General features: G+C 38.6%; 1 protein-coding gene across 1 annotated transcript in view; it reads right to left on the bottom strand.

Moving 5' to 3' along the window:
• OSBPL6 (oxysterol binding protein like 6) overlaps positions 1-20,581 on the bottom strand; it is a 74,750-nt gene extending 54,169 nt beyond the window's left edge. Inside the window, exons 1-2 of the mRNA XM_008138518.3 lie at positions 20,465-20,581; positions 6,275-6,367 (exon numbers count right to left, since the gene is read on the bottom strand). Of these exons, the coding sequence (XP_008136740.2) occupies positions 6,275-6,367; positions 20,465-20,566 (195 nt within the window). The 5' untranslated portion in view covers positions 20,567-20,581. The remainder of the gene's footprint in view (positions 1-6,274; positions 6,368-20,464) is intronic.
• Between the last annotated feature and the right edge of the window lie 4,319 nt (positions 20,582-24,900).

Here is a 24,900-nt window from a genome sequence, read left to right as displayed (position 1 = left end):
TAGGGGAGGTATGGTCAATTTGCATGTTTCTCTTTTATTAGTGTAGATTAGTTTCAGGTGTACAGCATAGTGGTTAGACAATCATATACTTTACAAAATGTTCCCCCAATATTTCCCATACCCACCTGGCACCATATAGTTATTACAACTTATTGACTATATTCTCTCTGCTGTACTTTACATTCAAGTGACTATTTTATAACTGCCAATTTATACCTCTTAATCCTTCCACCTTTTTTACTCAGCCTCCCAACCCCCAACCCCTCCGTCTGTTCTCTTTGTCCATGAGTCTGTTTCAATTTTGTTTGGTCATTTATTTTGTTCTTTAGATTCCACATATAAGTGAAATCATATAGTATATGTCTTTTTCAGTCTGACTTATTTCATTTAGTATAATATCTTCTAGGTCCATACAGGATGTCACAAATGGTAAGATTTTATTCCTTTTTATGGCCAAGTATATATGTACCACCACTGTTATCCACTTAACTACTGACTTGGGCTGCTTCTATATCTTGGCTATTGTCAATAACACTACAATGAACATAGGGGCGGGTATATTCTTTTGAATTAGTGTTTTGGGTTTCTTCGGATATATACCAGAAGTGGAATCACTGGGTCATAAGGTAGTTCCATTTTTAATTTTTTGAGAACCCTCCATACTGTTTTCCATAGTGGCTGCACCAGTCTGCAATTCCACCAACAGGGCATGAGGGTTCCCCTTTCTCCACATCCTCACAATGAGATATTATCTCACACCTGTCAGAATGGCTATCATCAATAAATCCAAATGTGGTATAATTTAGGGGCAGGAACTACAAGGTCACATCCCATGCACAACTGCTACAGTCCTGCCCACAGTGCAGGGAAGCAAAAACTCTCAGCGTCACAAAGCTGGATGTAGCTCCAGGCATCAGGGCAGCCCTCTCAGAGCCCCCCATCCCAGACCGACTCAGGAAAGTGCCTTCTGAAAAGATACATTTAATCAGGAATCATCCACAGATCCCAGAACAAAGGCTTCAACAGGAATAGCCAATGGGTCCCAATCCAGGGCACATAAACTTGCTGGCCCAAATGTCTGGGTGTTGGCTGCCCAGACCCACTAAAGGACTGTGAGGCTCTGACAAGGCCCAGAGGCTATGGTGCCACAATCAGTTACTAATGTCGGCCATGGGGACAGGAAGGGAAAGGGCTGCCTGTTTACTATCCATGTCTCTTTTCCCTTTGTTCTCCTTTCATCCCAGAAACTGCTTGCTCTACGCCCACAACAAATCTATGTCCAAATCCAAATATGTGTGAATGGGGTGGACTTTTCACAGAAAGTGATGTTTCTAGGACATGTGGCTGAACATTGCTTCATTCTGACATCATGAAGGCTGGGAGACATTCCTGACTTCTGAAAAGCCCTCTAAAGCCAGCATCATGCTTCTACCCATTCCAAGCCCAACCCCACAACACACACATTCCCACAAAGCCCCAGGAAAACTAATCTGAGACCAATGTCATTTTTCATCTTCTTTGTCATCTGAGGGGTGCCTAGTGAATGAACTACAGACCTTAAAGAAGCACACCCACCAGTTTTTATTTGGCAATATTAGGAACCCTTTAAAGGATCTGTAAAATTATGCATCACTAAAACGTGTTTGCTTTTTAAGAAAAAAGGACTTGTAAGAAAACCCCAAAAGTGATTTCCTACTTGAAGATAATACTGTCAGAAACTGGGATAGATCTGGTCAAAGTTCTTAATTAGACAAAGGAATTTAAAAAAGGTTGCAAATGAGAATTTCAGGCTGGATACCATGTTTCTTGTACAAGTGCAGGTGGCATTGTCATCCAGAAAACAAAGGGGGTGCCTTTGCATTCTCATTTTTTAATAGTGAACTGCAATTCAACAGGAGAATACAGTTTATGAATAATCTATAATAATAAAAGCGTAATATGCTAATTAGACTGGACGTCCTTTTGGACAACTTTCCGTATGAAGCCAGGGCTGCGAGGGCCGAGCCCCTTGCATGAATTTCATGCATCGGGCCTCTAGTGTTAGAATAACAGAAGAAGAAAGTAGGTTCTTATACAAAGTACAGTATCTTTGGCTTTCTATTCTTACTAAAAAAAGTAGATAAAAATGATGGATTTTGATTTCATAAAAATAATGGATTTCTACTGATTTCTTTTTTAAAGTTTGATATACTCAAGAAACAAATATATCCATTAGCACTCTTTCTGTTCTTAGAGAGATTATCAACTGTGCTTAATGACATTTCTATTTTTGGTAGCCGCATCCATGGATAGCATCTCTAAAAGAATAGCATTGCTATTATTGGCTAGATCTTACCTTATTTTAAGGCTAGTGTTTATCTTTGATTTATTCCCTGAGTGTGTGTGGGTGTGTATGATGAACACCCTGAATTACTCGTGAAAATGGAAACATTTAATAAGTATAGATGTTTTTAATTTTTTTCCTAATGAAGCTCAGAATGTAATAACAGCTTGTCCCTATGGGGCTATGGCTATTGATTTCTAACACACTCATTCTTTTCTTCTTTGGGAGTTTAACTGAAGAGGAAACAAAAAGGTGTAAAAAAGAACAGATGAAAAGTTAAAACGTATTTCTTCATTATAAATGAGGCAGCTCTGAACAAATAATTCCATTCACTCTGACGCAGAATTACTAAACCCAGCAAAAGTAATTGAGAAGAATCCTAGTGTAGTTCTTATAGTTAAATAAAACTGTCCATCTGATAAAGCCAGAGCAAACAAAATTCTTCCTATTTAATTATGAATGCTGATGATAATATAAACAAGGTGTGAAATAAATGAAACATCTCAGCTCAGTATTTAGCACAACCCAACTCTGCTTAGTAGACTAGGTCGATCATAAGAAAGCTAAAGTTACTATTTGAAAATTGAAGAAATTTTTTTCGTAATTTCAGTTGATATTAAAAGTCTTCAATTTTCATAGGTTTACTTATAATGGGAACAGAGCCAAAAGCCCTAATGTGATCATGTCAGTACTTGACTCTAGTCAGATATATAAACATTTTTGCTCTTATAGAGGTTTTAGCAATATTTTTGATCTAATAATATCTAAACACAGGAAGTAACCTAATAACAGCCCTAGAGTGTTCATTTGGGGGGAAAAAAACAACCAGAGACATTTCCTTTCTTAAGGGCATACTCGTTGTGCGTGCATGTGTGGGTGAGAGAATGCTTTAGGAGGCGAAAGTACCGAAGAATTTGAACACATCCTGAGACAGGACAATGTGTACTTCAAACCATGTTCTTCCGCCACCACCAGAGCCCAGGAAGCCCATCTTCTCTCAAAGGGGCCGAGAGATGGTATCTGGACCCTCTGCTTTCATGGGGCCCCCAAAGATGTGGTATCTATTAACGCAAAAACACGCATATTAATCAGACAGCAAGATCCAAGCGGACGATGGCATGGAGGAGTAATGGGAAGTGGCTGCTGCTGGAGCCCTACCCAGATCCTGAATCAGGCCAGTGGGCCCAGGCCCCAGCTGCTGTGAGCACTGGGAACTGCTAAGGCTAAGGGGGAATAGCTGTTTTCACCAAACTGGGGCCTCAGGCCTGGGAAATGATCTCTCTCCCTCTTGGCTCACAAGGACGGAAGGACACCAAGGTACAAAGGGCTGAGGGAACAAAAAGTCCTCCTTGCCTCAGGGCGAAACCAACTCTGTGATCCAATTCATAGCTCTGAGCTCTGGACTCCAGCTGAAAGCCCTTCTTGCTTAGCTCCACACCTGCCCTGACCCCTCCCTCACCTCCTCTCCCCAGAGGGCTCTCCCCAGCAAATTACAAGCACCCAGTGTCAGGATGTCCTTGCAGTGGTCGGCAAACTCATTAGTCAACAGAGCCAAATATCAACAGTACAACGATTGAAATTTCTTTTGAGAGCCAAATTTTTAAAACTTAAACTTCTTCTAACGCCACTTCTTCAAAATAGACTCACCCAGGCCGTGGTATTTTGTGGAAGAGCCACACTCAAGGGGCCAAAGAGCCGCATGTGGCTCGTGAGCCGCAGTTTGCCAACCACTGTTCTAGGGAACCTGACTTAAGAAAGAATGTGAAGCCCTAACCGGTTTGGCTCAGTGGATAGACCGTCGGCCTGTAGACTGAAAGGTCCCAGGTTCGATTCCGGTCAAGGGCATGTACCTTGGTTGCGGGCACATCCCCAGTGGGAGGTGTGCAGGAGGCAGCTGATCAATGTTTCTCTCCCATCAATGTTTCTAACTCTCTATCCTTCTCCCTTCCTCTCTGTAAAAAATCAATAAAATATATTGAAAAAAAAAAAAAAAAAGAATGTGAAATGAAGAAATGAATGTGGTAGTGATGGGACTGGCTACACCAAGTGGTCTGGGGCTGAGGGTGGGTTGGGTAGAAAGGTGATCAGCATTTGAAAAAGGCATTCTGTTTTCCGAGTTTCTTGACGGGGAGCCTAACTTCCTCTAGCCAGGTCAAGGAAGGGGAGGGGAGCAGGGAGCACCCCAGGCAGGCTTGGTACAAGGGTTGACCCCCCCTCCCCGCCCCCAGCGGGGGAGGAAAGAGCATGGCTACTGTGGGGAACTGTGTGCAGGTGGAGGTAGCTGGACTATAAAGTGAGATGCCAAAGAGGCTGCAGATGCAGCTGGCGGGAGGGGCAAGGCCGGAGTACATCTTGTGTGCCTGCTGCTCCCTAGTTGTTTTAATACCAGCACCTCTCCTTCCTGTTTCTGTATATGTCTCCAAGTCTTCCTTTCTCTGAGTATCTCTCACCACCATGTCTCTGTTCCCCTCTGCTCTGTCACATACTTCCCAGCTATCTGACGCTGGACAACTCTCTGTCTCCGTAAATGAGAACATTGTCAGTGCTCACTTCGTGGAGTTGGGGGCTGACCAACAGAGGAAATATATGTACTAATCCAGTGCCTGGATCAAGGTGGGTGCTTAATAAATGGTAGCTGCACCTCACGTTGCATCTGCATTTACTTAGTTATCTGTTCTCTCTCCTTTGCTGCCTATAAGAAAAAACTGATGTTTCAAAGAGATTACTACTTATATTTACCTAGTAAACATTCTCTATTTGCCATTCCAATAGAAATCATATCATTTTTTAATTTTTTGTAGTTTAATAACTCCCCCTTTCCTTAGTTTAGCAGTCTACTTCTGTCTGATTGAGTAAACTTCTCATTTTGTAATAGCTTCAAAATATAAAGAGGTACAGTGCACACAGTCCACAACACTAGCGTAGTAGAGTGTTCTTTTCTTCAAGGGTTCTGTTTAATAAAAGACAAGGGGAGTGGATGGATCAGTTATATATACTAGTATTTGGAAGTTGAAATGTTTGGAAAGTAAAGCGCTATTTTTATATTTGATTTCAAAATCCCCAAGCATGCTGTTTTCTGAGTTTCTTGACAGGGGAGCCAGCCCACTGCAAATCTCAGGGAGCCAGGTGGGCTGGGGATGAGTAGGATGACGTCTCCTCCACTTTATGATTTTTGCATTTTAGACAAAAATGAATTCAGATATTTTGCTAGTCATAGGAAGAGAAGGCTGAAGGGGTGGGAACACTGGCTTCTACGAGACGGAAAAGGTCTTAATCATCTGCAGGTTCTCCTCAGCTCACTGCTAGGAAGGCCAGATGTAAGAAGGAGCCGGGGACTCGGAGTGTACAACAGCCCTGCTGGGTGGCTACTAGTTTACCCGCAGGTGAGGTACAATTTAACCGAAGGCTAAGTCTGAATCCCTGCTCTGCCCTTAGCAGCTTTTTTTTTTTGGTCTTTGAGCAAGTGACAAATTCTCAGTTTCCATATTTAAAAAAATGTAATAAACACCTACACTACATAAGGCTGTTCATGGGGTTATATTAAATGGGATAATATATTTCAGCACTTAGCATATTTCCTGGTATGCAGTGCATGGATGATATGGTAGATTATTACTGGACCCAGTTATTTTTTTTCCATTAGTTTGGTACAGAAATGTTTTCTCATCTCTCCAATGGGGAATAATAGTTTCTCTTGTCCTTTTCCCAAAACATAGAGAATGCTGGACTTCTATATGCAATCCTGAAAATCCCAGCAAAATATACTTTCATGAAATATACTTTCATGTCCCTCCTTACACAGGCAAAGAAACCCTACACACTGCAGGCAGAAAGAAGTGCAAGGGCAGCCCTGCAGGGGGCGCCTCAGCTACCGCAGGGGAGCCAGGTGTGCGTTATTTACAGCGCAGCTGGCCCCGGCCACCTGAGAGAGCACCGCAGTCCATCACTGACCTTGGAGACGGGGACTGGCTCCGGTTCCAGGAATTGCCGACTTACGGAGGCCTCGGTGCCGGAGGAAGCAGTCCTCTCCAGTACGTGGGAACCCTGAATAAAGGGGACACAACCCAGGGTTAGATAAGCCATTTCTGTGTGGAGGGGCACGGGGGTGAGATCACGTTGCCACCTGGGAAAGAGACAGTGAGTTATGTTAGAAACTGCGGGGTCCTGAGGAGAACAAAGGCAGCAGCAACAGTCACAAAAATCTCAGCCAACAATCTCTGTTGTCCCCTCTTATCGATTTGCTGCTGAACTGGTCCTGAATGTTGGATTCAATCTTAAAGTAGGAGTCAGGGACCAAACAAATTTTTTTTTTTTAAAGATTTTTTTTTAATGTATATTTTATTGATTTTTCACAGAGAGGAAGTGAGAGGGAGAGAGAGCTAGAAACATTGATGAGAGAGAAACATCAATCAGCCGCCTCCTGCACACCCCCCACTGGGGATGTGCCCGCAACCAAGGCACACGCCCCCGACCGGAATCGAACCTGGGACCCTTGAGTCGGCAGGCCGACGCTCTATCCACTGAGCCAAACCGGTCAGGGCCAAACAAATTTTTTTAAAACATTGGTACATCTACTACATACACAATTGGCCTTACATAAGAATATCTGCTTACCTCTCCAATGGCACTATACAAAGAGAAAATTTTAAGTCAAAAAGCCCAGAGCTTTAATACCTTTTAGTCTTTAGAGTTTCTTATAATCCCTTATGAGATAATTATATTATAACATTATAATGATATTATAATATCTTATAATAATTCTTCTTTTTATTTTTATTATATTGATTTTTTACAGAGAGGAAGAGAGAGGGATAGAGAGTTAGAAACATCGATGAGAGAGAAACATTGATCAGCTGCCTCTTGCACACCCCCTACTGGGGATGTGCCTGCAACCAAGGTACATGCCCTTGACCGGAATCGAACCTGGGACCCTTGAGTCCACAGGCCGACGCTCTATCCACTGAGCCAAACCGGTTTCGGCATAATATCTTATAATAATTCTTAAGTGCACAGAAAAGAAAACAACTCATTAAATACAATAGACAGTAGATGTCCTTTACAAAGACTATAAAGAGTCTTCATTGATCTGAATATTCATTGATCAGTTGGATAACATTCCAACAGAAAAATAGGCAAAGTACATGAACAGGGAACTCACACAGAACATTTGAAAAGATGCTCACCTCAGCCTCAGGAGTATTCAAAGAAATGAAAACCAAAATAATAATGATTTTTTAAACCATTAGATTAGAGAATGGATTAGGGTTGCAGGAAAGGGAGTATAAATTGGGTATGATCTATCTAAAGAGGAATTTTGCAATTTTATTAAAAACTTTTTTGGGAAAAAAGTAGATGCCTCATTTACGCAGCAATCCCACAGCTAAATTTTCACCCCAAGGAAATAATTAGATACTTACGCAAATATGTAATAACAGATATGTTTACTCAAGCATTATTTGTTGTAGTAGAAAATATCATATATATATGTATATACATATATATACATGTATATATATATGTGTATATATATATATATATATATATATGTGAATAATACAAACATAAGGAAATAGTACGGAGTGATTAAAGATGACAATATGGGTCCATGTCAACTGATATGTAAAAATACCCATAATGTTCTGTCAACTGAAAAATCAGGCTATAAAAAGTATACAGAATATAATAATGTTATAATATAATCAAAATATATTTCAGAATATTTGAATTGAACTGTAGCTATCCAAAGGTAGAGGGATTATAGATAACTTTTAATTGCTTCTTAATATTTTTCTAATTTTTTAATACAATAAGTAGATATTACTTGTACATATGAAAAGACATGAAGAACTTTCTATGGGAGAATAATTTTGAAAGACATCAAAGAACTCAGTGTAGTTGATTTTCAGATATAGGCTGAAAATGAAATATAATGTTTTTTACTCTAGTTATTTCATTTTTTCAGTAGACAGGTTGGTATTTTATTTACTTATTGAGCCCTCTGTTTTTGATATATCACTGGAAAACTATTAGATTAACATTTGCTCTTTTGTGAAGAAAATTACACTTTGACCTGAGCCAATTATTCTAATTTCTTTGTAAGTTTAAAGCTTTTGGTTATTTCTATTACCTTAAAAAAAACATGAAGTCTGATCACAGATTTTAAAAATCCTACCTGAATGCATTTTGAACCATTTATTAGAAAGAAAACAACTGAAATAAAAGATTTATGAATTGCTCTCATTCTTCCAATTTGTGAGAAAACAGAAGGGATAAGAACAGATATTTTTGCACCAAATATAATGGGGCAGGGGTTAGCAAGAATTTCTTATCTGACAGCTATAGTGTCGAAGGACAATTTAAGCATTAACTGGGACTCTGCTTTTTCCATTCCCAGACCTAATTGAATTAGCAGAGAAAAATGATAAATGTGACTGAGTATCTATACCTGTGTCAGCGCCTTTTGATGGAGAATCAAAAGCCAAGGCATATGATGGAGTGAAATGGAGTGAAAGACGAGGTGTGTGTTCAGATCTTCAACAGACAAATGGGAACAAACCACCTGGGAATGGCATTACTTGTTTGTTCATGTTGATATTTTGGATAGGATCCTAGGCTAACATGTGATGGTCTATTGCTATTTCTAAATAAATTTAGGAATATTTTAAAATTCTATCCATTTTAATTTCTAACACAATAAATATAGATAGACATAACCTACTTAAACAAAAGCTCTTTGAAGCCTTCAGTAATTTTTAAGAGTGTAAAGGGTTCCTGAAACCAGAAATTTGAGAACCACTGTTCTAGAAGAACTACTTTTTAAAATGTTGTGTTTATTATTAAAATGGGGAATTCTGACTTGCATGTAAGTTATTCTGTTTCTCATAATGCTTCTTTTGAGGAAAAGCACTTTTTAAAAATGAACACATTTTAAAATTTCTTTAACACTAGTTAAGCTAAATTATATAAATCTATTCATTAATAACCCCAAACTATCCTGAGACATTACACAAACTATTAGAGGGAAAGAAACCTTGTATCATATACTCTTCAAATACATCTGAGCAAAACTTCTCTAAATGTATATTCTATGAAACTAAAAAACCATAAACTTATTTTTCAAATACAACTTAAATGTATTAAGTTGCTTTTTCTAAAAAAGAACCACAAGCAGTAAAGGTATATAGGTGTCTACTACAGAGATATAAATAACTTCATAATTTGAGATAAATTCCTCAGGAAAAACAGTTTTCAAGATAGCATTTTTTAAAATCAAGAAATAGAATCTTTTAGAAACTACACAGTTCTTCCCTCACTATTTAATAGAATGTCAACCAAAAAGTTCAGTAAAGTAAATATAATAAAGCAGAAAACCAGAGACTGCCAGTGATATGTGTCATTCATTCATTCACTTGTGTGCTGGTTCAATTAATCAACAAATCACTGTTAGACATCTGTATTGTGTCAAGTGCAGATTACAGCATGTCAGAGCACAAAAGAGACAAGAGAATTCCTCCTATGATGCTTATATTCTAGAGAGAGACCTTATTATACTAAAGTCCAAATAAGGCTGAACAAAAATTGTTGTAAACACAAGCATTAATCTTGTTCCATGTGGCTATGGCTTTGACTTACTTTATTTTTTCCAGTGAAATATTTTTGGTCTGAGTTTCTCTTTAAGGATCCTACCCTATCCTTATACTTGTAGGTTGCTGGGCAATCAAATACACATACATTGCCTCCTCCCCCTCCCCCCGCTCAGCCCCCAACAAATAAACATGGTAAGAAAAGCAGAACTTGGAAAGAAACTCGATCTTAGCAACTATGTAAGCAGAAAATAAAGGATTAATTCAGGAATTTAGCCAGGGGAAGCAAACTAAATCCCCTAATTTCTGAACCAAGCCACAGACATAGGAATCAATTTAGGGTATTTAAAGTGTGATAGAAAGAGTTTTGCTTCTATAGTTGCCCGGGGATACTTAAAATGTTGCTAGGATTTTGTGGATAAGAAGGTTTAGAGACCAAACAAACCAAGACAGAATCTATAAATTACCCCAATACCTGTTACAAGGAACATATTAGTTTCTTCTCCACCTGATTCTACAAAATAGTTTATATTATGGGAGCAAAGAGGCTCATTCATTTCAAACACAGTACAATATAGTACACATTCAAGCTGAGTGAAAAATACCCTAAATTTTGTTGATTTGCCAAGATACAGAAAATCATAAAAAATAGTTACTAAAAAATAGCAAGTAAATGAATATTTTTATTACCACAAATGAATACATATTTTACTGAAAAATTAAAGCATAATTTATAAAACTACCCATTATAAATGTAACTAGCTTCAAAAAATAAGCTATTTCATTTAACTTCCAGAATGATAGCAAAGAAGCCAAACGCTCTTGAATACAAACTTGAGCAGTCTTATACAAGGTAGGCAAAAGTAGGTTTACAGTTGTGAGTACACAAAACAGAATTTATTCTTGTTTATTATTTATTGTATTATTTTCCATACAAACAACTGTAAATTTACTTTTGGTTCACCCTCTATTTGTATATCGATAGAACCTCACTATCATTGTCTATCCAATAATAGAAAATTAATCTACTACCTTAATGACTGTCTTCAATCTTATGGTTTTTAAATTCAAAAGCATATGCCTGAAGTTACAGAACCACACAGAAAACCATTCATTACCTTAATGAAATATCTAAGCACATTTATGAAGAAGACAGTTTTCAAACTTACCATACCCAATCTTGGACTCTAGTTAAATTGGGTGCTACTTGGAGGGAGGGACCAGCTCAAATTCATCTTGGTATCCCACCCCTTTTACCCCCCAGCCCACCCCATCCTAGCACAAGACACTGAACAGTGCGGCCAGTCAAAATGTTCTGGAATTTTTCAGTGCTCTCTGATTAATTTGTAGAGCACAGTCCTTCAGTAATCATTAACACATGATTAGGCATTAAACTTCTTTAGCTTCATCTCTGAATTATAAAAATCACAACTCCAACAGGATAAAACTTTAGAAAACATTTAAAGGACTCAACTTTTTTTGCATTAAAGTAAAAAGAATAAAATGAAAACAAAGAACTCAAATTTTAAAACAGAAACATCGAGTGGATTAATCCTGGAGCTCTTGGTTACTAGTTTTAAAGCTATGACTGGTCAGTGGCAAACACGTCAAATTTAATTTGGCAACGTCTTCAGTAACAAAAATTAATTCTTTTCATAAGGTTACCTTTAAGATAATAATTTGTGCTATAATTTTTTGTACTTTTTCTCCACCAGCTGCTATTTTCAGATTCTTTCCCAATGACTTGGAAACAGATGCCACATACCTTCAAAGGTGTTATATGTATTATATAAGCAGGTTAAATAAATGGTTACATAAAAGTGTTAATTCATCTTTTAAAATCAAGTTTTTCCTCAAATACTAAAATTACAACTTAATTTCCAGGTCAACTTTTTTCTTTTTTTTCTTTTTTAATGACTTATTTTTAGAGTAGTTTTAACATCACAGCAAAATTAATGGGAAGGTACAGCGATTCCCATATACCTTCTGCCCCCACACACGCATAGCCTCCCCAGTATCAGTATCCCTCACCAAAGTGGTACATTTGTGACAAGTGATGAAGGTAGGTTCATTCCAGTTCGGTATTTTAAGGAACCTGGAACACCCAGAGAAGGTGGAAGTACTTACCTGCCCTTTGTGGCCCCTGCTCAGATAGACTTGATGCATATTTAGCATAGAATCAGGAGTCTAGAACACATAATTTCACTGCAGCTCATCAATTTGGTAAAAGTTTGTTCCCAGTTAGTATTCACTAATCTGAATGTCTCCTGGGCAGCAAGTGGAAAGCTGCCAACATGACTACAGTCCGGTTTACTCTATATCAAAGATGTGGGTAAACATGCAGACAATGAGACGCTTAATAATAGCTGAATAGCTTAGTGCAACTCCCGCAGACAGGAACATGACTCCCAAATTGGGAGTCCACATGATCTGCCGAACGGGTCTCTTGGTTTGTTGAGCTTGTCATTTAATTTAATTTTACTTTAATTCAAAGACATAAAGGAACCGCTGGAAATATTTCAGGCTGTGGTTACAAATTTCTGTTTAGACTCACTTTTCATACAAATTTGGGATAGTAATAAGGGGAATTGGACCATTGCTCTCTGAAAGTTAACTCCATTGAAACTGTTCATCTGATTATTTTATCTAATCTATTTTTATATTTATGAATGATATAAAATGTTTTTTAAAACATCCAAAATAATTTAGAAACTTCTAAAGTACTTTTTAAAATTAAAGTATAGTTGACATACAATATTATATTGATTGCAGGTGTGCAGAATAGTAAATCTACATTTATATACCTTATGTTGTGATCACCACAATATGTCTAGTAAGCATCGGGAACTGTGCAGTTATTGCATTATTGACTATATTGCTTATGCTGTACATTACATCCCCGTGACTTACTTATTTTATAACTAGAGGCCCGGTGGACGAAAATTTGTGCACTCAGAGGGGTCCCTCAGCCCGGCCTGCACCCTCTCATAGTCCAGGAGCCCTCAGGAGATGTCCAACTGACGGCCACGCCCCCCCAACATCCCTCTGCCACTGCTGGTTGCCTCCCTGTCCCCCCATCGCCGTCTCCTCCCTCTGTCCGCTGGCATGTGCCTTGGCTGGCCTGGCGCCGCCTGCTCACTGGCCCCGCCCCCTGGCCGGTCATTCTGCCGTTTGGTCGATTTGCATATTATGCTTTTATTATATAGGATTGAAAGTTTGTACCTCTTATTCCCCTTTACCTTTTGCACACATCCCCCGACCTTTATCTCCTCTGGCAACCATCAGTTTATTCTCTCCATACATGGCTCTGTTTCTGTTTAGTGTTGCTTGTTCACTTGTTTTGATTCTAGATTCTACATATAAGTGAAATAATATAGTATTTGTCTTTCTCTGTCAGACTTACTTCATTAGCATAATACCCTCTAAATCCATACATGCTATCACAATTGGCAAGATTTCATTCTTTTCTTATTGCTGAATTATATTTCATTATATATACACAGAGTAGGTTAAAAGTAGCTTTACAGCTGTGAGTATGCAAAGCACAGAGTTTATTCTTGTATTATTATTTATCAACTAGAGGCCCGATGCACAAAATTTGAGCAAGAGTAGGCCTTCCTTCCCCCGGAAGCTGGCACCAGCTTCCCTCTGGCACCCAGGACCCGGGCTTCCCTCGCAGCCCTGGCTTCATTCGGAAGGTCATCCAGAAGGACATCCAGTCTAATTAGCATATTATGCTTTTATTATTATAGATTATTGTATTATTTTCCATACGAACAACTGTAAAGCTACTTCTGTCCCCTGTATGTACCACATCTTCTTCATCCATTCATCTGTTGGTGGACACCTAAGCTGCATCCATGTCTTGGCTATTGTAAATAATGCTACAATGAACATAGGGGTGCTTTATCTTTTTTAATTACTTTGAATAAATTCCTAGACCATCCAACCTCAGGGGGAAGGCGGGGGGAGGGGAAGGGCGGGTAGTAAAAGTTCAACCAAAGGAATTGTATGCATGCATATGAGCATAACCCATGGACACAGTCAGTAGGGGGGTGAGGGCATGTGCTGGGGGGTGGGAGTGGCTGGGGAAAGGTCAATGGGGGAAAAAGGAAACATATGTAATACTTTAAACAATAAAGATTTTTTTAAAAAGAATTAAGAGCAAGCCAGTTAGCACTTACTTCAGGGATACAGTGAAAAGAAGGTTAAGTTTTGCATCATACAAACAAGCACACCAACCCTCATGCTGCCATTTACCACATGACTTGGCAAACCATACAACTCTCTCAGCATCAGTGTTCTCCATCTGTAATTTGGGAATGGCAATATCTACCTCAGAAGACACAGCAAGTCACGAAGTTGGCACCCAGTATATGCACAGTGCTGCCCAGGGGCTGGCACACAGCAGGCACTCAATAAATCGTAGTTAACATCTCAGTTATAACTGCTCTAAGAATAAATGTGTAGGAATCTTGTGCATTCTTATCGCCACAGACATCCTGCAGGTATATGACACCTGGGTGCCTTTTTTGGAATGCATAACAACATGGCCATCATGTTACCCGGTCAACCCAGTAACCGTAGTCAGCACCTTGTGACCAGCACATCAGGATGTATGAGAAAGCTGACACAGCAAGTGGAGACAGATGCCCTAGATACTCGCCAGGGGAAAAGCATCAGCAGCGGACGGCAATGCAGACTCTGCATCCTTCTGAATTCCTGTCGCAAACCACGTGCACAGACTTGCCTGCTGTCTTCTTAATAATTTCCTTCAAGGAATTAATATATTTTTAATAGTATAAAAAATTTAAATTACCAAAGCCAGAAGGCCATGACTGAAGAAGCAGAAATTCCACTTTCTCTTCAGTAATAATTATCTTGCCCTCATGGAAAGATGGCAGAATTGCATTAATAATAGATCTCCAGATAAAGCATTACTAAAATGAATGGAAGTAGAAAGTTTTAGAAATAGTTGCTGGAAGAAATTCCACACAGTGCACCTGGAAATCCCTGAAGAGGGCGGGAAAAGTCATCACAGTCTTGACTTTTCCTACACAGAAACATGAAACTCATTAAGAACCAACAGTGATGGCCCCACATTGGACTGGTCTGTTGTTGGAAACCTTGCACTGTAAGAAATACCGTTCAGACCCATCAAGTGGTCCATTTAGAGGCCAAGAATACTTGTGTGATCTTGACTATGAAGTGGTAAAAGGCATGTGGATAAACAGCTTTTTAAAGTGCATGGTTGCCTTTAAGAACTAGAACCAGACCTTACTGGGGATGTGCTCCTCACCTGTACTGTCAACACTCACAGACATATGAGGAGATCACAGGAAACCCCAGCAATGATCATCACACTTCTTTATAGCAATTATAAACGCATGACCAATAATGGGGACAAATACCAAGCCACTTCAAGAGCCAAGGCTCAAGAACATGTAGGGTTAATTTAAAAGGCAAGATAACAATTCCAGGGGACTTAAAAAGATCACTGAAGTCCAGCTAATTTGTAATTTTGTACAAGGCTATTAAAATGACCCAAAACAAAGATTTTCAATATGATAACCAATAACGTAACTTTTCTAACAACACTAGCAAAATAATAATAATCCTATATACATCTACTTAACATTTACATATGTATATTTGAGGTAGAGTTGGTTAGTTTTGATCACCCTTATAAATTCAGAGAAGATATGTTTATGATTTAGCCATATGCACTCATAAATATTTGCTGAATGAAAAAGTGAATAAGTAGGTGTTGTAATATATTCAGTGTCTAAGTTCCCACTTTCCCACAAATATGCTTAAATTATCATGAGATAAATACAGATAGTTTAAAGGACAAATGGTGGTCTTATTGCCACAGAAAGATATGTCCAGACATCTGCCTCAGAGCCTCAAAGATGGTTTTAAAAATTTGTTCCAAGTTTCCCATGTGACATATTCTTTATAGTCATTAAATTTTAAAGCTTATACTTAGGGAGTAAGGGATTACAATTTTATTATTAAAATAGCTGACACTTAAATCAGATTTACTATATTCCAAATACTGTTTTAAGGCTACACACACACACACACACACACACAACACACACACACACACACACACAGAGCTAATTTTGTTAGATGTTCTAACATCTAATGTCAGATCTGGCCAAAACATAAATGTAGCATTTATTAGTCTTTCAACTTGTTAAATACTGAGTGGAGTCTTGACCTTCTCGTTGATGAAGAAACACTGAGTGAAATCACAGGAACACTGAATAACGTTATTTCCCAACTTCTCTCCCCTCTTCACCTGTTGGGCTACAGAATTTAGAGACAGGAAGGACAGCCAGTTCCTACTACATACTTGGCAAACCTTTGTTTTACTTATCTACGAGGAAGGAAGCTGGGAGAAGACAAATAAATCTGGAATGGAAGTTTTGTAATAAAAAGACAAGACTAATATTGTTGCAGGTCTTAAAAAATATTCTCTAGGATATACTAAAACATTTGAGGTGCAAGGCTCATCTCTGAAGAATTAGAGGGTGTAGTCTGTAAAAGAACTCACAGTACAGTACCTTAATATATATATATATATATATATATATAATATATATATATGTCACATATTATTAAAAAGTTCCACAAATGTTTAGAGGAGGGAAAGGGCAATGTGGGTTTGAGGGGCCAGTGAAAGTGTCCCATGAGCTGGTCCTTGAAGCATAGGTAGGTATCAGGTTGAGAGTGGGATGGTAGGAATTCCATGCAGGAAAGACAAGGCCAGAGAAAGAGATATGACTCTTTTAGGAACCATGAGCAGATAAGACTGTACAGGTTGGGAGGAAAATGGGACACTGAGGCTGGATCAGATCATGGTGGTTACTGAATACCAAGTAAGAAAATATGGCCTTAATTGTGTAGGTAGCTGAGAGCCTCTGAAGGATTCTGAGCATGAATCTGCCATATTCAGGGAATTTGATCTTATGAGGCCATGGGGAGAAGGTGAGACAAGAGTACTCTGCAGGATCCTGGGTTGAGGTGATGAGGGTCTGGGCTAAGAAGCAACAGTAAGAATAGAAAGAAATTATGGTATTTGGAGAAAATAATCAATAGAACTTTTTAACCTTTTGAATGCAAGAGAGGCAAAGTGGAAAGGAATGGCTTTGACCTTAGGTCAATAACAGAATGATTATCCCAATCGCAAACTGGTTCACACATATTGATTTAAGGTGGCAGTGGTACATTTAAGTAAAAATGCCCAATCGATTAATTAGTAATCTAGGGCTAGAACATGGGAAGGAGAGACAAATAAAGTACACGAAGGCATCGCTGTATTCTCAGCTATGTGCTAGATCCTTTACCTGTATGTTCAATTTAGGAGAGAAATAGGGATGTACTTTGCAATTTGGCCCCATTTTGCATAGATGCCATTCAAATCAGGAGAATGGTAACATTCAATGAAGACTAATTCATCACAATTTCTCTCTGTCCCTTCACTATGAAAACAGTCATCACACACACACACACAAAATGCCTATAAAAACACTGTATTATATCACATCACAAGATCACTGAAAATCCTGATTTCCCCAAGTTAATACTGCATTCTAGGAAGTAATCGAGATAGGAGGGGGGAAAACAGAACTGTAATTGTTCTTTCTTTCCTTCTTTCCCTTGAGAAAGATGAAAAGACACAAAACAGGAGGCAGGAAGGAACCAGAGGAGAAACTATCTGGGAGAGTTCCCACTTGCTGAGGTAAACAGGAATGAAAGCAAACTCTTTCCCTATACAATAATAAACATCTGAGCACTGTCTCCTAGTTTCTTAGAATTCATTATCCACTTATGAATAGATTATTTTATTCCCATCATACACCTTTCCATGCACAGGCCAGCTGGGAGTCACACATTCCACCTTCAAACTCCCTCTGGCAGAACAGAGTCTCAGTTTTTCTTTGTTTTGCAAGCTAGTCCTGGAGCTCAGGTGCAATAGGCAGATCAACAATGATGACAGATGTTTCTAAGGCAGTCATCAGTTTTCCATTTGCCACAATGCTCCAGGGTGAGCTGGGTCCATCCCTTCTTTCCTCCGGCTGCCAGAAAGGCCATGCTGCTGAAAATGTCTCACCATTTAAATGCCCAAGGCAAGAGGAAAATGGAGAAGCCATAACAAGAAAGGACGGAGGAGCAGGTGACAGGTAGACTAAAACGGATAAACTCAGAAAACATCTTCTCAGCACACAGTGGTTATTTAATATAAATGTTTTCATTCATGGTACTCTTACTTTCCTTTACTTTACAAATGCAATGCAATAAACATTATAACTGTGTGTACTCACAGATTTACTTAATAGCATAACTGCTTCTAATAAACAGAATGTAGATGTCTCTTTGAAGTCTATAACAAAGGACAGCAATGTCAAAATTCCCTAAGATCCATAGTAGAAGTATCTGTTTAGAATCTGCAAAAGATATAAACATAAGGAATCCCTGATTCTTATAGATTTTCCTGGAATCTCTTGCTGAAGTGGGAGGGGGAGAGCTGGGAGGGTTTGTAGACTGAATGTTCCCCAAGGAACTAGCCCAGAAGTGCATTCCCACCATCTGAAAGAATGAATTCAGTCCTAGCCAGTTTGGCTCAGTGGATAGAGCGTCAGCCTGCTGACTGAAGGGTCCCGGGTTCCATTCCTGTCAAGGGCACATGCTCGGGTTGCGGGCTCGATCTCCAGTAGGGGACATGCAGGAGGCAGTCGACCAATGATTCTCTCCCATCATTGATGTTTCTAGCTCTCTCCCCTTCTCCCTTCCTCTTGACAATCAATAAAAATATATTTAAAAAAATAAAATAATGAAATCACATCTGGAACTGGCTCAGGCCCAGGTCTATATTATGGACAACTGAATAACTGATGTTTGTACTTCTAGAAACCAGCCAATATATATTTTTTGTGTTTTTTTTTTTAATTTAAATTCTTCATTGCTTAAAGCAGGGGTCCTCAAACTTTTTAAACAGGGGGCCAGTTCACTGTCCCTCAGACCGTTGGAGGGCCGGACTATAGCTTAAAAAAAACTATGAACAAATTCCTGTGCACACTGCACATATCTTATTTTGAAGTAAAAAAACAAAACGGCAAAAACACTCGCATGTGGCCCGCGGGCCATAGTTTGAGGACGCCTGGCTTAAAGTATTACATATGTCTCTCTTTCCCCCCATTGACCTCTCCAGCTGCTCCCACCCCCCAGCACATGCCTTCACATCCCTACTGTTTGTGTCCATTGGTTATGCTTATATGCATGCATACAAGTCCTTTGGTGGATCTCTTAACCGCCCCCCATCCAACCCTCCCCTGCCTTCCCTGTGAGGTTGGACGGTCTGTTCGATGCTTCTCTGACTCTGGATCTATTTTTGTTCATCAGTATATGTTGTTCATTATATTCCACAAATGAGTGAGATCATTTGATATTTATCTTTCTCCAACTGGCTTATTTACCTTAGCATGATGCTCTCCAGGTCCATCCATGCTGTTGCAAATGTTAAGAGTCCTTTTTTTTTTTTTTTTTTTTTTTACAGCAGTGTAGGATTCCATTGTGTAGATGTACCACAATTTTTTAATCCACTAATCTGCTGATGGGCACTTAGGCTGTTTCCAAATCTTAGCTATTGTAAATTGTGCTGCTATGAATGTAGGGGTGCATATATCCTTTCTGATTGGTGTCAAGCAATATATTTTGAACACAAAAAATAGGAGGGAAAAACCCTTGTAAAAATGTTTACTAATTGAATGTCCCCCTAAAGAAAAGATTTTATAAAATGTTAACAACACTGACTTACTGTGAACTTCCAGTTACACAACAAAAGTCCTATCACAGATAATATTATAATGGTAACTAGTAATACAGAGACAAGGACTGGACAAAACAATCACCTGTTTTGACAATGAAGACAATTCATGTGACTAATCCCCACACTCTGACTGTGGAATAGCCACTGAGGTAGCAATGAATTAACTCCACAAACAAAAATAACTTACAGAGTTGGCTCAATGGGATAATTAAGCAACAATAAATCACTTTCTCTATTGACTTTACACATTGTCTTCTGAGTTTTTACTGCCCTTAACCTCATGATACTACAATTTTATTTATAATCTAATTCTTGGATTTGTTACCAGATTCCATGAAACACCAAACAGAAGTTAGTGCTTTGCAACCAGTGAGAGTTATAGGAAGGAGACCCTTGCCTTTCTATCTCCACAGATGAAGACAGGGAGAGCACAACATTCGAGGTCCAATAGCTGGTTCCTGCCTCCAGGTGCAGAGTGGGAAAATTCTCCAGGGCTTTTAGCTACCCTTCTTGTGCTCTGCGCTCTAAAAAAGGATCCTACATAACAAAAAAGCAAGAGCAGGATCCTCTATTTCAGATAGGTCTACAGAAATTAGTGCGTTTTCCTGTAGAATAAAAATCTTCACAACAAAATTTCAGCATGAATTAGCAACCCCATCATATCCTAATGATACTGTGTTTGCATAAAATAACAAAATGCACTTTATACTCTTCTCTTACCTGTCTACTCTCTCTTTGGGAGGATGTCGAAGAGGAGGCACTTCTATGGGTTGGAGTGGATGTTTTATGAGCAGGGGATATGCCCTTCTCGTCTGAACTCATAGCTGCAGTTGGAGTCTAGTCGCGTGCACTTAAGGTCATCCCAATTGTGTCTCAAATTCAGACAAAGAAGTAGATGAATTTTCAGCTTCAGTCCATTTCACGAATCAGGTTGGACTAGAAAAGAGAAGGTAAATATTGAGGGTGTGCAAAACATCTGAAAGCAAAACAAACAAAATATAACTCATGTAAATTTATATTTAGGAAAAATACTAAAATGTTAGTGAGAGGAAGAATTCTGACACATTAGGAAATGTTTCTTCCTCTAGATTTTTAAGGTGGAGACTAAAAGTGTTAATATGAAACAAAAGTCTGTCCAGAAGGAAAACGGGAAGAAACTATATGCTAAAGTCACACTTTTCCCTTGTAGTATTTATTTATTTATTTATTTATTTATTTATTTATTTAAAATACTAGCGACCCGATGCACGAAATTCGTGCAAGAGTAGGCCTTCCTTCCCCCAGCTGCCGGCACCTGCTTCCCTCTGGCACCCAGGACCCAGGCTTCCCTGCAGCTGCCAGCAGGCACCCGGGACCTGGGCTTCCCTCGCAGTCCTGGCTTCGTATGGAAGGTCGTTCGGAAGGACATCCAGAAGGATGTCTGGTCTAATTACCATATTATATTTTTATTATTATAGATATTTTTATTGATTTCAGACAGGAAGGGGAAGGGAGAGAGAGAAACATCAATGGTGAGAGAGAATTATCGATTGGCCACCTCCTGCACATGGGAATCGAGCCCACAACCTGGGCATATGCCCTGACCAGGAATTGAACCATTACTTACTAATTTATAGGTCGATGCTCAATCACTGGGCCATGAAAGCCGGGCTGTAATCTCTTTGTTTTAAAGCAAAGCTGTGCTCTGGGCCCTCATGTTAAAGTACATCAGTTTTTTTCCTCTGAAATTAAATTTCCCCTGCCCAATGGATTATAATAAGAGCTCATTCCATGCTTGTCTCCAGTTAAGTTCAGTCATTTCATGTATGTGATGATTAAATCCAACATAAGACAGTCAGTCACAAAAGGCAAAAGGGCTCCTGCTTTTTGTGTATCATGTGATCCAGCCATTAGAAGGGATGAAGTAATACATATATCCATGGTTATTTGTGCCTCAAGTCTATAGAACACCTATATGTGACTTTCTCAACACAACAATCAACAGGATTGAAAGCATCCACAGATTGACAGGCAGGTCCCAGAACTGGGGTAGTGCTAGGAGTTGCTTCACTTATCCACAGCCAAAGACTACTTCATTTTTCATTTAGATTCATATAAGGAAAATCTGCGTTGTAGTGCCAGGGCTAAAAACAGTTCAACTGGCAACACAGGTTGCTAAAAGAAATCATTTTAAAGGTAATCCTGGCAGTATGAGATGAAACGCTTACACACCGATCTGTGACTCAAAACATTGACCACTAAAATGAACTTCATCCCCTTCTAAGAAGATGAAAGGCCAAGTTCTAGCCCCCATCTTAATGCTTATACTCCTTGAAAGTACTTACCCAAGTTTTGGAGCTAACAGAAATGCAAAGAGCTGTAGAGCTCTTTCCTAGTTTTGAAGCTAATAGAAACGTAAAGAGCTTATTCTTGGCTCAAGATAAGTTTCATTTGGTATTGGCAAAAGGTAGTCATAAATTGACACTTAAGTAATCACCTAATCCTTTTTTTAATGAAAGCAGTCTAATAAGTGTGAATAAAATTTCTCAAGCCAAGCTCTGGTGCCAGCAAACAGAAAGCAAGAACACTGCTCAGATCCTTAATTTTAAGCACTTCACTTTCTGGTCCAAGATGTTTTACAAGTAAATGCTGACACTTGAGCTGAAAGTATGGAGGTTCTGTGATGTGCTCAAGTGCCCCCAAGGGATGAGGTTGAGACAACCAAACTCATTAAATTGTTATCCATTTGGAAGTAAATTCAATCTAAGCTACATCAAGGGCCAACATTTCCTCTGTTGCACTGTTGTTTTTTCTTAACCACATCCGACTTCACTTTCTGATTAACAATAATGCTAACATGTTGGTTTTGGTTTTAACTAAAAATGACATTTTCAGGGTAACTTGTCTATGATGAAAGAGCAACATTTTGGTTGAATCATAGTTATGAATATCTATAATAATATCAAGAATGAAGAAAAGGTGAAAGAATTTAACCCATTCCAAGAATCGTTTTTGAGATTGTTGTTTTTTCTATTAATTTTTATTTAAAAAAAAAGATTTCAAGTACCTAATAAAAGGTTGAATGGGATCAAAATGCATTACAAAAGGAAGTATGAACTCTGTTATCAGGTTGCATCTACTTATTCTTTATTCTTAGAGTGTAAGAATGGCTGTGACATTTTAAAAAAAATACTTATTTCATCTCTATCAAAGCACATTTTCAGGAATTGCCTAATCAACATTCTACACCAAAAAAAGACCATAGATTCAAAGTCAACACCAACATAATTTTTATACTCAATGAGAAAAGTATTGTAGCTGGAAATAACAACAATATGAAAGATGAATATCTAATTTTTCTGTCTCATCACTCCTTATAAATGGGATCATTATAATGGTTTCTAGGTACTGTAACATTTGCATTTACACTGTTGGTCGGAACATTGTCCCATATATTGAAGGGTTGCGGGCTTGATTACCACTTAGGCACATACTTAGGTTGCAGTTTCAGTCCCAGGTCGGGGCACATATGGAAGACAACAAGTTGATGTTCTCTCTCACATTGATGTGAAGCATAGTAACCTCCATCTTGTGTAAAAACTGCTGTTTGAAATTTTAACCCTGCTATTTGGCTTCTGTAAATGCTTGCTTGTTTAAATAATAAGGAAAAATAAGACTACTCCCATTCTAGAGAGGCCATAAACTATGCCCCAGACAGAGTTGTCAGTGTTGGCGCCAGGCCAGGCCTTGAGATATGGTCTCACGGCTCCATCCCAGCACATAGGACTTTTTTTTTTTCAGAAGGTCCAGAAGTCTCATTCCAAATTTGGAAGACAAAGAGCTGAAAAAAGTATAAAAAGGGAAGACTTCCACCATTTTGGGGCCCAGAATTTGACAGAGATATTCTACTCTGAGCCCGCTAGTGCTAGCGTAATAAAAAAGACTCCAAATTAATTTGGCTTATTGATTAAGGCATCTCACATCAGCTCGCTGATTTACAATATAACAGATGTTTCTCTCTCTCTCTCTCTCTAAAAATCAATAAGTATATCCTCAGAAGAGGATAAAAAAATTCAGATTTATGACCCAGGGATCTAACTAAAGCAAAGGGTGGCAGAAAAGACTTCTAGAACTTGCTCTTCATAGGTATCATAACTTGTATGTGTTCAGAAACACATTTGAAACTGGGGACTAGTTAGCCTGAGCTAAGTTGTGATGTGGTAGCACAACTGCAAAATCTCAAGTGCTTACAGGAAAGGTTTATCTCTTACTCATTTACATGTTGTTTATAGGTCAGCTGCAGCCATGCTCTGTATCCTCTTCATCCAGGCTGAAGGAGCAACCCCCCCTTGAAGGAGGAAAGAGCCATGGCAGAACCATGAGATAGTTCTGAATGCCTTTGCTTGAGGTGGCATATGTTACTTTCACTCACATTTTATTGGCCAAAGCAAGTCACATGGCCAAACTGAGGTCAATGATGCATAAAAGTATAATCCCCCCAAAGGGAGAGGCAGTGAATAGTAGTGAACAAAAATATAATCTACTATATTTACCACAGAATGATTAAAAGTATGGATGAAAATATTTAAATTGACTCATTTTATCACATAGTAATAACAATGGTTAATATTTTGATTCTGCTTTAACCAAAGTAGGAGAATAATGTGCATATTACCTGTAATATGCTTTCTTTAATCAACAATATATCGGTAACAGTCTTCCTTATGAACAAAGAAACTTCAATATCACCTCTCTTAATCACTACATATTAGGCCACCACACAGCTGTACCACAATACATTTAACCATTCTTGAACTGGGACATTTACTAGTAGGTTGGATTCAGTATATTTTAAAACAATGAGATTTATCATGGAAGAGTTTGTAATAATTCCATATTCACTTTTTGATTATTGTAAAAATGACCTTCTTTTTTTTATTTCAATACTTATTTGCTTTATTTGGTATTATCTGCTCTGTTTGCAAGTGATAAATGAAATGTGTCCATCCTTTTATATTTAAACTTTCTATATCATTCTGTTCTAGTAATGACATGTTGGATTATTTTTTTAAAATCTAATTTTAGTGAAGTTCTTCCCATTTCCATTTAATGTCATACCTAATACTTGACCCCTGAATATCATTTTATACTTCTTACTTTTGGGTTCTTCTCTGTTT

The sequence above is a fragment of the Eptesicus fuscus genome, chromosome 11, assembly GCF_027574615.1.
Source record: "Eptesicus fuscus isolate TK198812 chromosome 11, DD_ASM_mEF_20220401, whole genome shotgun sequence".
NCBI classification, from domain to species: Eukaryota; Metazoa; Chordata; class Mammalia; order Chiroptera; family Vespertilionidae; genus Eptesicus; species Eptesicus fuscus.
The sequence above is the reverse complement of the archived record's forward strand: the minus strand, read 5'-3'. Positions and strand labels throughout refer to the sequence as shown.